The 14,405-nt window shown below is 41.5% G+C and overlaps 1 protein-coding gene across 42 annotated transcripts in view; it reads right to left on the bottom strand.

The window, feature by feature from the left end:
* The window catches only part of neb (nebulin), a 284,616-nt gene that overhangs the window by 162,586 nt on the left and 107,625 nt on the right, over window positions 1-14,405 (bottom strand). For all 42 annotated transcript variants that reach the window (XM_041201321.1, XM_041201334.1, XM_041201338.1 and 39 more), the window contains 10 exons: window positions 12,487-12,594; window positions 12,051-12,362; window positions 9,276-9,479; window positions 6,655-6,759; window positions 6,405-6,512; window positions 5,951-6,262; window positions 4,137-4,340; window positions 3,943-4,047; window positions 1,013-1,120; window positions 578-889 (listed from right to left, as the gene is read on the bottom strand). In XM_041201321.1, the coding sequence (XP_041057255.1) occupies window positions 578-889; window positions 1,013-1,120; window positions 3,943-4,047; window positions 4,137-4,340; window positions 5,951-6,262; window positions 6,405-6,512; window positions 6,655-6,759; window positions 9,276-9,479; window positions 12,051-12,362; window positions 12,487-12,594 (1,878 nt within the window). The remainder of the gene's footprint in view (window positions 1-577; window positions 890-1,012; window positions 1,121-3,942; window positions 4,048-4,136; window positions 4,341-5,950; window positions 6,263-6,404; window positions 6,513-6,654; window positions 6,760-9,275; window positions 9,480-12,050; window positions 12,363-12,486; window positions 12,595-14,405) is intronic.

Raw genomic sequence — 14,405 nt, 5'->3', positions numbered from 1 at the left:
CCTTTTATTTTAAAAATGAAAATGGATAATCAGAAATAATCCCATTTATCCTGTAAACAGGATAATATTTTCAACAAAGTTCAAAAGGTGGTTCTCCTTTAAATAAAATTAAATATAGAATTGGGCGTAAAATTATAAAAGAGGGATCTGAATTCATATTTGTAATGGTTTCTTTCACTTACAGAGTGATCAGAGGGAAATAGGCCCACAGTATATTGTATATTGTCGCACTGATAATTGGATTTTTGTTTCGTTTTAAACATGTATTACAAAAAGAGGGTGGCCAGTTAGTGGCTAGTGCATGGTCCCAAACAATGCCGACATTCCCATCCGGTTGATGTAGATTTGGGACCTGCCTCCTCACTCTGTCCTTGAGGGTGGAAGGCAATTAAACCACTACCGACTAACTTAAATGAAATATTCACCGTTCACATTGATATTGTTGAAACGATGTTCAACTGAGCCAAATCCACACCTTTGTAAATTCATGATTAAAAAGAATAGTATTCCTCAGATATTCTGACCAACTTCTCAAGAATTTTCAAAGGCCTTTTTACATTGTTAGGGAGGTACTCACATCGCTCTGCAGTTCGTAGGCTTTCTTTGCCTGAATCACATCGTTCTGGTCTGGCAGACAGGTCCACTTATGCAAGTAATGTCTGTAGTTAATGTCGCTGACCAGGGTCTGGCATTTCTTGGCCAACAGGACATCCAGCACGTCGACTGGCATGTTGAACTTGGTCTTTGATTTCTCAAAGTCTTTCTTGTACTCTCTGTCGCTCTGAATCTTGGCTACATGCATGGACCAAACCATCTTGGGGTCATCCTGAATGTTGCGGCATCCAACATGGTGGCCAAGCTGCTTGCGGTAGGCTGTTTTGTATTTGTACTAAAGCAGAGATCAAAGAAGTTATGTTTCATTTAATCATCAAGTATACGTTCTAAGAGAGAGTACAGGTATCAGAAATTTGAACATAGAATTCTCTGACTCAAAATAAACAGATCCACTTACATCACTGGCAATATCCCGGGATGCTTTTGCGGCCTTGATTGAGATGGCATCAGGTCGCAAGTTGTAGCCCTTCTTCTTATCATGCTCCATACCAAGTTTGTACAGTTTCTATGGGGAAGAAATAATATTCATAGCATCAGGTTCAAAACAAAAGTGTTGTTCAATTCAGCCAAAGTGTGTGGGAAAGATCCATGAGCTTGCTGGTGACGGAAGCTGGAGATCCCATTCCAAAAAACAGGTAAGAAGGCATTACCGTGGTAGGGATGGGCGCTGCTGGCTCCCGTATTGTGGTTCCCACCTTCATTTGCTCTTCAAAAGGCAAAGCAGACAAAGACTGCTGCCCTCAACCATGTTTATCACTGAGCAAAGATCATGGAAGGAATTACACAGCATACATTTTGGTAGGAAGAACGAGGACAGGCAGAGTCATAGCCCCGACACTTGAAGATTTGGCTAAAAAAATGGTTTTGCGTTTCAGCACTTTGCCTCCCTTTGCAATGGGCCAAAGGAAGACATTTCTTTAGCAGTCAGAACCCAGCACCCCTTTCAGCTTGGGCTTCTTCAGTCAGAGCTTCCGGTGTCTTCAATATGCTGTGGTAGGAATGACCCAAATCTGGCCTCAAGCTCACAACAGACATCTGAGACATGTGACTTCCCCCATCCCGGATCACTTACACTGAAATCTACTGACTTGCAGATTTTCAGGGTCAATTTGTTTGTTCGATTTAGTGTGGCTAGTCTTCTCCGACCTTTCTGTAACTTTGGAGACATCCCAATGATTATTGCACCATTTAGATCATTTTAAGCTGGGGACCTAATACTGACTGCAGCTGAATGTTTTAAATCTTCCTGGGGGCAGCTGGTGTTCAGCAGTTATCTGTGTCAGGCCTGCTGCAGGGAAAAAAGGAGCGTGTCATGAGGCAAGTCGTGAAGGCCAGAAAGGTTTGAAAAGTTAAGTGTAAATGCTTATCATAGGTGAAAGGGCTTGCCCCTTTGAAGTTAATCTTGCAGCTGCCCATCACAGGCCAGGGGAACATTGAGAACTTTACTAGTTAAAGGGGCGTCACCCTCCTGGCACCATGTGGGCATCAGAGCAATAGGCAAGGCTGTTTGGACTCTACCTGAGCACCGGGAAGGCTGCAGATGGAAATGGATGCTGCACCCTAAGAAATCGAGGCCTTTGGAGAAGAGGTGCAGCAAATTACACAGGAAGTACAGATCTCCAGGCATCAGGAGACTAGGGGCACGAAGGAGACAGTGCCCTGAGCACAGGATGAACAGGCAGAGGTGAACAGATGTGGACATGACTGAGAACCAGGGCCAAAGGAGAATGCGGCTTTCCAGACTGACTGTCACAGACATCTGGGCCCTCATCAGTGCAGATCTCACAGCCTGCTGCACACTGGCAGATCACTCAGAATACAGATGCCCTCTTCACTGAGGTTGGGCAACACATCAGATTCACAACTGATGTGGCACCGCAGGCTCGGAGGACATTGGGTTCAGTGGCTGGAATGGTCAGATGGTGCCCTGAAATATTCTCCTGTGCGGGTGTCGGTCATTGTGGCGATCTACTGTGCTCTCCTTAGCCTGGCCCTCCAGAGACCCATGGACCTTGAGGACAGTGAGGCAGAGGGAGACGACGCAGAACAGAGAGGTGCCCCTGCTGCATAATGTGGAGGTGTCCTCCTGCCACCCTCCAGGAAATGGGTCTCCTTCCTCTTCCACATGGGAGCAAGGCCTCTGACTCCCCTGTACCATCTCAATTCCCTGTGTGAAGCGGCGGGCTTTGACACAAATTCTCCCCCTCGAGGGACAACCAGCAGCTTCACTGATGCTTGCCTTGGGTGTCTGAAACCACCTTCATTCCTGCCTCACAACAGCTTTAATTGGCCAGGAAACCCATCTCAATACCAAAAAAGGACTCGCCCCAATGAAATTATGAACTTCAGGCAGATTCCTAATGGAGATGCGTTTCTGACACAAAATCAGATCCAGCTTCTGTTGCCCATCTCTGTGGTGAAAATGTAGCCATTAAACTCTGGTCATGATTTTCATCATGGTTTCAGCTGAATTTCAGGTGGTTCCGAAGTGGGCAACAACAAAAAATTGCATACGAATACATAACACTCAACCCCTGCTCATGAAACTTTCCTTTGCAATTGTCTGCTTCAAATGATGGTAGCAGCAGTGCCTCTCTGCCCAGATGTTGGATAGGAAGGAAAATAACTTACAGTTTATGCCATAATGTCAAATTTTCTAACTGTGCTACCTCATTTACACCCAAGACTAACAATACTGGCCTAATAAAGGTATCCAGCTTTCCTAGGGCATTGGAAATATTATATGACTTCATAGCTCCCTCATATGTTCTTACAGTCCTTCCAAAGGGCATAGAATTGAGAAAGATCAATTGATGTGCTCCCTCTATTCACTAAATTTAGACAGCCCTGCATGATACTCGACTGCAGCTGATGCCCAAAGCCTCCCATAGTAATTTTCCACAACCCCACGTTTGCAAGACTGGCTCCTGATGGACATAGAAACACTACCTGAGATTTGCTAAAGAGGCTTCTGGAGTCAGCGGCAGTAAGTTGATGGGTTGGCAGAAAGCCCGATCCAGCACAAATCTGGAAGCGGAACTCCCACCAGCATCTGGGAGGTTCTGCTTTGCAATTGAGCTGCAGAGACTGCTACCAAAGTAAGGCAAGGCAAAAATACTCCATTAAGCTTTAAAATCTTTTAGCCCTCCTGTTGTGAACTGTATATCAATTGAGTGTTAACTGTATAGAGATGGTTGGTATCAATTGGAGGCTCACCTGTGCTTATGTATATACATGTATAGGTGAAGGCTGAAAGAGGGGTTCTTTTTTGTTGGAGGTGCTAACACAGCGAGCAAGTGCCATTTCAAAATGGCTTCATATACTTACGTCACTGCAGCTGATCTGGTTCTGTTTTGCTAATACTATCTCCGGAATATCTGGCATGATGTGAATTTTAGTCTTGTCTGCTTCCCAGGCTTCGATGTATGCACGCTAAGGATTAAATATAGATACAAAGATTAGCACTTTGATGGGTGACATTCAAAGTATATTTGTCAATTAACCAAAAATTGCAATCCAACCTTATTCATAATCTGTGCATTATGCTTTGCTAGGGTCATATCCATGGAGTCAGACAAGCTGCCGAACTTAAACTTGGATGGGTGCTGACGGTAATTGCTCTCACTCAGGATCTCTCCAGCTTTTTTGACGTTGGCCACTTCTAGTGATCCCAGAGGAGACCATCCGATACCCTTCAGCCACCCAAGGTCTGCTTTGTATAGATTCTGGAAGACAATGAAAAGTTTTTACTTTGAACTTGATGCTTACCATTGGCATAGCAGATTAGGTAACTCGTGTTCATCCAGTAACACCGGTGCAACTGAGACCATTAATAATCTGGTCATAGAAAAGGTCATTATTAAAAATAAACTGTCATGAACCTCATTGGTATGATAATGAAAGACTTGTATTTGTGTAACACCTTATCACATTTCTGAATTTACTTTGATATGCAATGACTATTGTTTTGTAAGCAAGCGTGACAACCAATTTTGGAGATAGCAAGATCTCAAAAACAGCAGCAAGCTAATAGGCGGTTGAAGAAACAAAACGGCACAATTTGGGAACTTTCTGCTGTTCTTTGCTAACCATGATGCGATCATTGATATCCACCTGTAGGGAACCTCGATTTAATGCCTCATCAAAAAAATGACACTCCCTCAATACTGCACTGGACTGATAGCCCAGGTTAAATACTCATATCATGAAAAGTTGTTCAAACAACACAACCTTCTGATTTAGAGAGAAGGGTGCAACTGAGTCCAGGGGGCATTAATCTGTGGATTCCACATCAATTTTTATACTGTAATGCCATACAGAGCTTATTTCATGATTTAGCCCTTTGCTTTTATTTTTAAAATTAAATTTTTAATCAGAAACAATCCTATTTATCTTGTAAAGAAAATAACATTTTCAACAGGTGCTTCTCTTTTAAGTAAAATTAAACATCAAATTGGGGGGAAAATTATAAAAGGATAACCTGAGTACATATGTGCAATGGTTTATTTCACTTACATAGTGATCAGAGGGAAATCTACCCGCTGTGTGAAATACTGTAGCACTAGGAATAGGATCTCTGTCCTAGTCTGATCATAGATTTTTAAAAAAGATTGAATTGAATATAATTTTGTCATAGACTATTGGGAAAATATGTTTAAAGCAGCAGACACTTATGCATATTGCTTGCTTAGAGAAAGTTTAATTTACACATATTTTATTCTGAAATTGTTGAAGAATATCATCATTTTGTTCGAAGAATGTTATATTATTAATAGACTGGTTGCTGGTTACATTATAAGCCTTCTTTGGCTGTAAATTCATATATTAATACAAAATGAGTCATGATCTGGGATTATTAAACCAGAATTTTGAATTCAACACCATTAAGAGTCCAATTTGGCCCAAACTTCAGCCTATTTATCCTTAGTCCAATGGTCAATTGAACCTTGATTCAAAGGAAGGGCATTGCTCACCTTCACTGACAGATCTCTCAAGATTTTCAAATAAACATTCATATTTTGAGGAGGCACTCCAATCACTCTAAGTCATAGGTTTTCTGTGTCTGCATCACATCATTCTGTTCTGGCAGACATGGCTGCTGGCATAGTTAGTGTTTCTAGCCTATGTCACTGCCTGGCGTCAGCATTTCTTGAGCAACAGGAAGCCAATGAAAACATAACTTAGATGAAATATTCACCATGCACATTTATATCTTTGATAGAATGGCCGTCTGAGCCAGAACACACCCTTGTAAATTCATGATTAAAAAGAACAGCATTCCTCAAATTTTCTGACCAACCTCTCCAGACGTTTCATACTATTAGAAGGTACTCACATCACTCTGCAGTTCATAGGCCTTCCTTGCCTGGATCACATCATTCTGGTCTGGCAGACAGGTCCACTTGTGTAAGTAATGTCTGTAGTCAATGTCACTGACCAGCATCTGGCATTTTTTGGCCAACAGAAATTCCAGCATGTCGACTGGCATATTGAACCTGGTCTTCGTTTTCTCAAAGTCCTTCTTGTACTCCCTGTCACTCTGAATCTTGGCTACGTGCATGGACCAAACCATTTTCGGGTCATCCTGAATGTTGCGGCACCCAACATGGTGGCCAAGCTGCTTGCGGTAGGCGGTTTTGTATTTGTACTGTTAAAAAGAAATGTAATTGCTAGTTTACACATAAAGTTTTTTAAAATTACTACAATACAAGTGAAGGAAAAATCTTCACTAATGTCCCAAATATTATTTAGATCTATTTAAAATAAAGTTATGACAAAAGAAAACTTACATCACTGGCAATATCTCTTGTTGCCTTAGCAGCCTTAATGGAGATAGCATCAGGGGGCAGGTCGTATCCTTTCTTCTTTGATTCTTCTAATGCAAGTCGATATTGTTTCTAGACATTAAAATTATAAATAAGCACAGCATTACATTGGGATAGATGACATAGATGCTCCATTTTTATCCCAAATTTTTCATATTTAAAATCTTTTAGCCCTCCTTTGTGAACCTTGAAAAAATAATTAATACATACTTACATCACTATAATTTATTTTGTTCTGGCTTGCCAACAGAAACTCTGGTGTGTCTGTCTTGATGTGAACGTTAAGCTTGTCCTTCTCCCACGCTTCAGTGTATAAACGCTGCAAAGAGATTTTATTAATTGAAAGGGCTTATTGCAGCGATCCATAGAAAACATTCTTAAATAACTTGCCAATTAAATTATTCATGTGACACATTTTACACACACACTTAATAGATATTTCCTGTGCTCCATGGGTTAAAGTGAGGAAATAACAATGCAGATAACTGGAGAATCTCCTGCGGTACAGGAAACTCGCACAGGAAAGATAGTCCGCACTTTTACCAGATAGTAAGTCAAGTTAGTGGCACAAAGCTGGGAACAGTAGTGGCAGTAATTAAAACTGGGGTTTTGGGGGGAATGGAAGGGAGGAAAGAAAAGAATATTTACAGTATTACGCAACATAATTCAAAATCAATTGGCTACATGAGGCCTTCAATTGGCCCAAGGGCAAACAAATGACCCAATACCTCCCCTGCCACTGGTAACATGCCAGCCATGGCACCTGATTTTATGCCCCTCCCCCCCAGCTGCCAACCCATTCCTTGGGGGAGGCAAATGTGAAATTCCATCTTTGGAACCTAATCCTATCTGATTTAATTTACATTCCCACTGTTTTTGGATTCCAATTATGAGTTACTAGAAGGCCATGGGCAGAATTTTGCCCTTGATGGGCGGGCGGGCCCCACCGGCTTGGCGGTGGGCGGGCAGCCAGTCGCTTCCGCCGAAACAGGCCCCGCCGCCATTTTGAGTGTGCGGGCCAATTAAGGCCCGACAGGAAGCGCTATGCTAAAAATAGAAAAACAAAAAAAATTATTAACATGTTCCCCTCATGTGACAATGTTAATAAATATCACAAAAACCTTATTAAACTTTTTTTAGAACAGACGTGAAACCTCATCCTGCTGGTGGATGAGGTTTCATGTTTTTTCAGAAGTCCGCTGGGCTCCTGGCCTGCCCGCCAACCTTAAGGTTGGACAGGCAGGGCCTTTAATTGGTTTAACTACCCTGTCAATGGCCTCAACTGGCCATTGACAGGTCGGCGGGTGGACAGCTGATCATGCTGTCCCCCCGCCTTTCTGAATATTTAAATGAGGCAGGATGATGTCAGGGGCTCCCCCCGATGTTATCCCACGTCATTTTCTCATCGGCAAGTGGGCCCCGCCCCCAGCTCGCTGACGGAAAAATTCTGCCCCTTATTTTTAAACAGTGGCCCCTAGTTCTAAATTCTCCCAAAAGAGGAAACATCCTCTCCACATCCACCCTGTCAAGACCCCTTAAAGGTTTCAATCAAGTCACCTCATACTCTTCTGAATTCCAATGGATGCAAGCCTAACCTGTCCAACCTTTCCCATTCCTGGTATTAGTAAATCTTCTCTGAACTGCTTCTATCGCATTTACATCTTTCTTTAAGTAAGGAACACACAGTACTCCAGATGTGGTCTGATCAGTGCCCTGTACAACTGAAGCATAACTTCTCTACTTCTTTATTCAGTGACCCTCACAATAAATGATAACATTCTATTAGCTTTCCTAATTACTTGTTGTACCTTTTGTGATTCATACACTAGGACACCCAGGTCCCTCTGAATCTTGGAGCTCTGCAAACTCTCACCATTTAGGTTATATGCTTTTTTTTTGGTGTTGCTGCAAAAATGGACAATCTCACAGTTGCCCGCATTATACTTCATTTGCCAGATCTTTGTCCACTCACTTAACCTATCTATGCCACTTTGTAGCCCCCTTGTGGCCTCTTCACAACTTACCTTCCAACTTTGTGTCATCAGCAAATTTAGCAACCATACCTTTGGTCCCTTCATCCAAGTCATGTAACCTGTAAACCTGTAAAAGTTGAGGCCCCAGCACTGATTCCTGTGGCATACCACTTGTCATATCCTGCCAACCAGATAAATACCCATTTATGCCTACTCTCTATTTCTTGTTAGTTAGCCAATCTTCTATCCATGCCAATATGTTTTCCCCTACACCGGGAGTTTTATTTTCTGCAATAACCTTTGATGTGGCACTTTATCAAATGTCTTCTGGAAATCTAAGTACAGTACATCCACTGGTTCCCCCTTCATCCACAGCACATGTGACTCCTCCAAGGAATTCCAATAAATTGGTTAAACATGGTTTCCCTTTCACAAAACCACTTTGATGCTGCCTGATTGCCCTAAACTTTTCCAAGTGCCCTGCTATCACATCTTTAATGATATCTTCTAACATTTTTCCTATGACAGATGTTAAGCTAGCTGGCCTGTAGTTTCCTGCTTTCTGTCTCCCTCCCTTTATGAATAAAGGAGTTACATTCGCTATTTTCCAACCTAATGGAACCTTTCCCAAATCTAGGGAATTTTGGAAAACTAAAACCAACCAACCCATCAACTATTTCATTAGGCACTTCTTTCAGGACCCTAGGATGAAGTCCATCAGGACCCAGGGATTTGTCAGCCCGCAGCTCCAACAATTTTGCTTATTACCATTTCTCTGGTGATTGTAATTTTCCTGAGTTCCCTGAAGGTACAACCCGCTTACGATAATGAAGGCAATTTCTTGCATTAAGAAGCACTTTACCTGGTTAAGAGTGTTTAAATTATGCTTTGCCAGGGCTAAAGGTATGGAGTCAACTGAACTGGTGAACTTGAAAGTGCTCGGGGGCTGACGGTAATTTTTCTCACTTAGGATTTCGCTGGCTTTTTTGGCCTTTAGAACATCAAGAGATCCGATAGGGGCCCAGCCAACGCCTCTCAGCCATTGAAGATCAGCCTTGTATTGGATCTGTGTAACACAAATGAAATAATCTAAGATTATATCATAAAAAATTTCCCAGCGACATTAATTGCAGCCAAAGATCATTTTTTGCCCAGTCTACAAAATGTAACTCATTTGAATTATTTCCAGTTTTATCTTTTTACATTAGAAGCTTTAATTTAACACAGATTTTGCAATCTACTGTTGAAGATGAGTAGCATTACGGAGAAAGGTATCACATTCTAAAGACACCAAACAGGTGGATCTTTTCACAGAATCATTGACTGCAAGTAGCTCTGTAACAAACTATCGAAAAATTTAGTCATATTATTTAATCCTCCACTGATAATAACTCTAATATTTTGTGGTACAAGAGAGTGATCCTACAATATTCTGGATGAATTTTGTAGCTCAAGTAAGTTTGACAGTTTTATGAAGCTCTTAAGTTTGTTTTCTATGTCTAAATGTTCAATTTTGCAAGCTCTACTCTTGGCACAGAGTGCTGCTACAGGAGAGCATGGATAAGGTTAAAACACCATGGCCAATCATGGGAACTATGTCCTCATTTAGTGAGTTTCTGCACTGGAGGCCTCACTTTGCAAAATATATCCAACTGCGACAGGATCAAACACTTCAAAATCAGGCATAACCAGCAGTTGTCGATTCATGGAAATCATGCTTTATTTTTAAAAAAATGTCTTAACTCCAAAAGCAAAATGAAGTATCCTCTGCAGTCAACCAAGCAATGTCCGGGTGAGACTGCCCACCGTATCAATGGGTTTGCATTGTGAAATCGGGTTAATACTATCTAATCTCTTGTTCTTGTTCTTGGTGGAGAAAGTTCCAAAAAATAATCGCCTTCACAATAGCAATACAATGAGTGCAAGGATGCTGGAGTATTGGGCCTGAACTTTCGCAGAATGGCAGTCTGACTCTGATTGACATTCTTCTCCTAATTTTCCACCTGGACTTCCAGCCAATCCTTTCTCATCCAACCTTAATTCTGACTCAGGCCAGACAAGAACAGTGTAGGACAGCACACTTCAAAGGCCTTCAGTCAAAGGCTGTAGAGTCAGTAGTAAGGAAGCCAGGCCCCCTTTTTAACGGCACCAGCTGCCGTAAAGCAGTTAAATTTAGAGATCCAGTCACTTTCAGAAGCCCTGGACAATGTAGATTTCTAAGGTAGATGGGCAGGATTGGAGAGTTTGGTGGGGGGATCAGTTGTTCGGGGGAGGATGGGTCGGTGGTGGTGGAGGAGGGTGTGGGGTCAGGTGGAGGAATTGTGGGGAGTCCCATGGGGCATTGGGGGCAGGGATGTCAGTACTATCATTACCCAGAAGTTAGAAGTGGTTTGGATTCTCGTAACTTTTCCTGGGTAACTACTACTGTAAGACAGTTGGAAACATCCAAAGTCTCCGATTTATATTGTACTTTCAGATGGTCCCTATTGCAGGTCGATAGCTTGAACTTCCCAGGCATTGCTCAGCAATCCCTACCTAGGGACCTCTGGGAGGGCGGGGGGGTGGCGGTTTCTGCAGCACATCTTTGGGGTACCCCCAGTTACAATGACCTGGAGCCTGTAAGTTACAAGTCATTTTTTTCTTTGCCATCTACTTAATTGCAGACTATGGAATTTCATGCACTTTGCATAAAGAATTATAATACAGAAGACTAACATTTCTGGCTTGCACTCATCAGGACACTCGTAAGAATGCCAATATATATTGTTATGCTTGCAACTGTCCTGATGAGTGCAAGATGAAAATCTTAATCTTTTTTCAGCAAGACAAAAGAGTAAATTTGAGGAACACATACAAAAGCACTCTCTTCCACACATAAGACCTAGTGCACAGAATTGAAAAGTTGAAATGTAAAAGTAGTTTTATGTAATTAAAAGTTGATGGACATCACTGATTGAAGGGACCAATGTGAAATGAATCTCAACAAGTCTAAATGCAGTAGTGCAAATGGCCAAGCCAAAAATACAAATAAACCTTATGCTAATTATCACAGGTTCAAGAATTTTGTCTGAGTACCATGCCTTGTTCCTCCATAAAAATATTTCCTTGAGGTGCAAGAGGAGATATGCATAGCTTCCAACATCCTTGCACTGATTGTGGGAAGGTGACTATATTGCAATGTGTAGCTTTACTCAAGTTAGCTCAACATGGCCAACTGAAGCAAGTTAGAAAAATCTTTCATTTACCAATATTGTGCCACACCTTAATTATTGCACCCAAGTTGCAAAAAAATGTTTTATGGTAGGAAGGAGGCAATCAAGCTTTACTTTTGGTGGCTACAGTAAACAGAGTAAGTTAGGCTTCTAAGCATTGGGATACACAGCGAATTACTCCAACTGAATATTTTTAGTCTACGAGTAAGTGTACCGCTAAAGTAGCACCATTAGTATTGCTACGTCCAAATTGGTGGTTTTTATTGTTTTATTTCCTAGCCTCTGTAGAATATTTCTGTAAATGAATAACAAAAGAATGCAAGTGAAGAGTAATTGCTACAATATGCTTACTACTCAGGAAGCCATCTAATTTTCTGTTAATAATATGAGGGTGTCATGAATATAATTTATAACCATGTACTCACGTCACTCTGCAAATCATAGGCCTTCTTTGCCTGGATCACATCATGTTGGTCTGGCAGACAGGTCCACTTGTGCAAGCGACGTCTATAGTCAATGTCGCTGACCAGGGTCTGACATTTCTTGGCCAGCAGAAATTCCAGCATGTCGACTGGCATGTTAAACTTGGTCTTCGTTTTCTCAAAGTCCTTCTTGTACTCCCTTTCACTCTGAATCTTGGCTACGTGCATAGACCAAACCAGTTTGGGGTCATCCTGAATGTTGCGGCATCCAACATGGTGGCCAAGCTGCTTGCGGTAGGCTGTTTTGTATTTGTACTAAAGCAGAGATCAAACAAAGTGTTGCATTCATTTACCAAGTTTATCTTTGTGTACCTGGAAAATGCAATGTATTGCCATTCCTAACTTAGCATTCCATAATAAAATTAACAGGTTCACTTACATCACTGGCAATATCTCGGGATGCTTTTGCTGCCTTAATTGAGATGGCGTCACCACGCAAGTTATGGCCCTTCTTCTTCGACTCCTCCAAACCAAGTCTGTACAGTTTCTATGGGGATAATAATGGTATGTTCAGTGCAAGTTGTTATGGTGTGGCAGATGATGTGCGCCAGGCAGATCAAATCCACAAGGAAAACTTGATCACGCGGCCACAACGATGTTGCAATTTGTATTTTATTTTGAGATGCGTGCCTTAAACTCAGTAGTAATACATCCAAGACTTAGAGATTTTTTTACAAAATTAAATTAAACATTTATTAACAAAAGAAAAGATTTCAAGCACACACATAGGTCTACAAATTGCTACTATAATAATTCCTAAAACCCCTAATTAATCTGGCTTCCAGTTACACCCCCGTTAAGGCAACAGTAAAAACAAATCACAGAATCACGGAATCACACAGTGCTCAAGAACCTCGTAGTCTCTCTCCCTGAGTTCAATACCTTCATCCTCATTCTCTTGGATGAAGACGAATGTCAAGTATTCGTTCAACACTCTATCGATATCCTCTGGCTCCACCCATAGATTGCCCCCTTGGTCCCTAATGGGCCATACTCTTTCCCTAGTTATCCTCTTCCCATTGATATAGAATATCTTGAGATTTTCCCTACTTTTACCAGCCAGAGGTTTCTCAAACCCCCTCTTTGCTCTCCTAATTGCTTTCTTAAGCTCCACCCTGCACTTTCTGTACCTGACTAATGCCTCCACTGATTTGCTCCTCTTGTACCTGCTAAAAGCCTCTCTTTTCCTTTTCATCATATCCTGAATGTCTCTGGTTATCCATGGTTCTCTGGGCTTGCTATCACCCTAGGGGGAACATGTTGAGCCTGTACCCTCCCCATTTCCTTTTTGAACGTCCCCCCCACTGCTCTTCTGTAGATTTCCCCACAAGTAGCTGTTCCCGTCTACCTTGGCCAGATCCTGCCTTATTTTACTAAAATCCACTCTCCCCCAATCCAAAACATTTTTTTGCAACTTGTCTATTTCTTTGTCCATAACAAGCTTAAATTGTACCACGTTATAGTCGCTATCACTAAAATGCTCCCCCACCACCACCTCAGCCACCTGTCCGGCTTTATTCCCCAGGATTAGGTCCAGCACTGCGTCATCCCGTGTTGGACCCTCTACATATTGACCTAAAAATTCTCCTGTACACATTTCAAGAAATCCACTCCATCCAAGCCCTTAACACTGTCTGTCCCAATTAAAGTTGGGAAAGTTGAAATCACCTAATATAATTATCCTATTACTATTGATTTAAAAATAGATTTAAACAGACCCAGGCAAAACAACACAATACAGTCAAATTCAAAGTGAGTTTTCTCAACTTTGGTTCCTGTAGACAGCAACTTGACACACAGAGGCTGGAGGCCTTTAAGCTTGTGTTAGAAGGCCTTCTCCTTCTGACACATAGCCTCATCTCCTTTATACATGTTTCTCCCTTTTTAATGTAAATTCCATTGTTCCCATGTGTCTTCACAACTTCACTTTTCTCATGATATAAACCTTTCATAGTACTAATTTTTATCAGTAACCTTTGGGAAAAATAAATACACTGTTTGGCTTAGCTTCTTCTGGCTATGTGTAACATCTTACCATCTCTTTGAAATTCAAACTAACCTAATTTATCTATAAATGTAAATTTTCCTTGCGCCTCACATTCTAAAACTTCAGCCATGTTTACGCATTTAGCATTTCAAACCTAGTTTCTTTGTTGATAACTCAAAGTCTCCAGACCAGCTGTCTCCAATTCAATCAAATCCCACATACAAACAAACTATCCAAACTCCACTATTAACCCATTGGTTTTAAATTTGCTAACAGCAAGTTGTTTATTTCTTGCACCTGTAATTTACATT

The sequence above is a fragment of the Carcharodon carcharias genome, chromosome 12 (assembly GCF_017639515.1).
Source record: "Carcharodon carcharias isolate sCarCar2 chromosome 12, sCarCar2.pri, whole genome shotgun sequence".
In the NCBI taxonomy this organism is placed as follows: domain Eukaryota; kingdom Metazoa; phylum Chordata; class Chondrichthyes; order Lamniformes; family Lamnidae; genus Carcharodon; species Carcharodon carcharias.
Note: the sequence above shows the minus strand (reverse complement) of the source record. Positions and strands in the feature narration are given on the sequence as shown.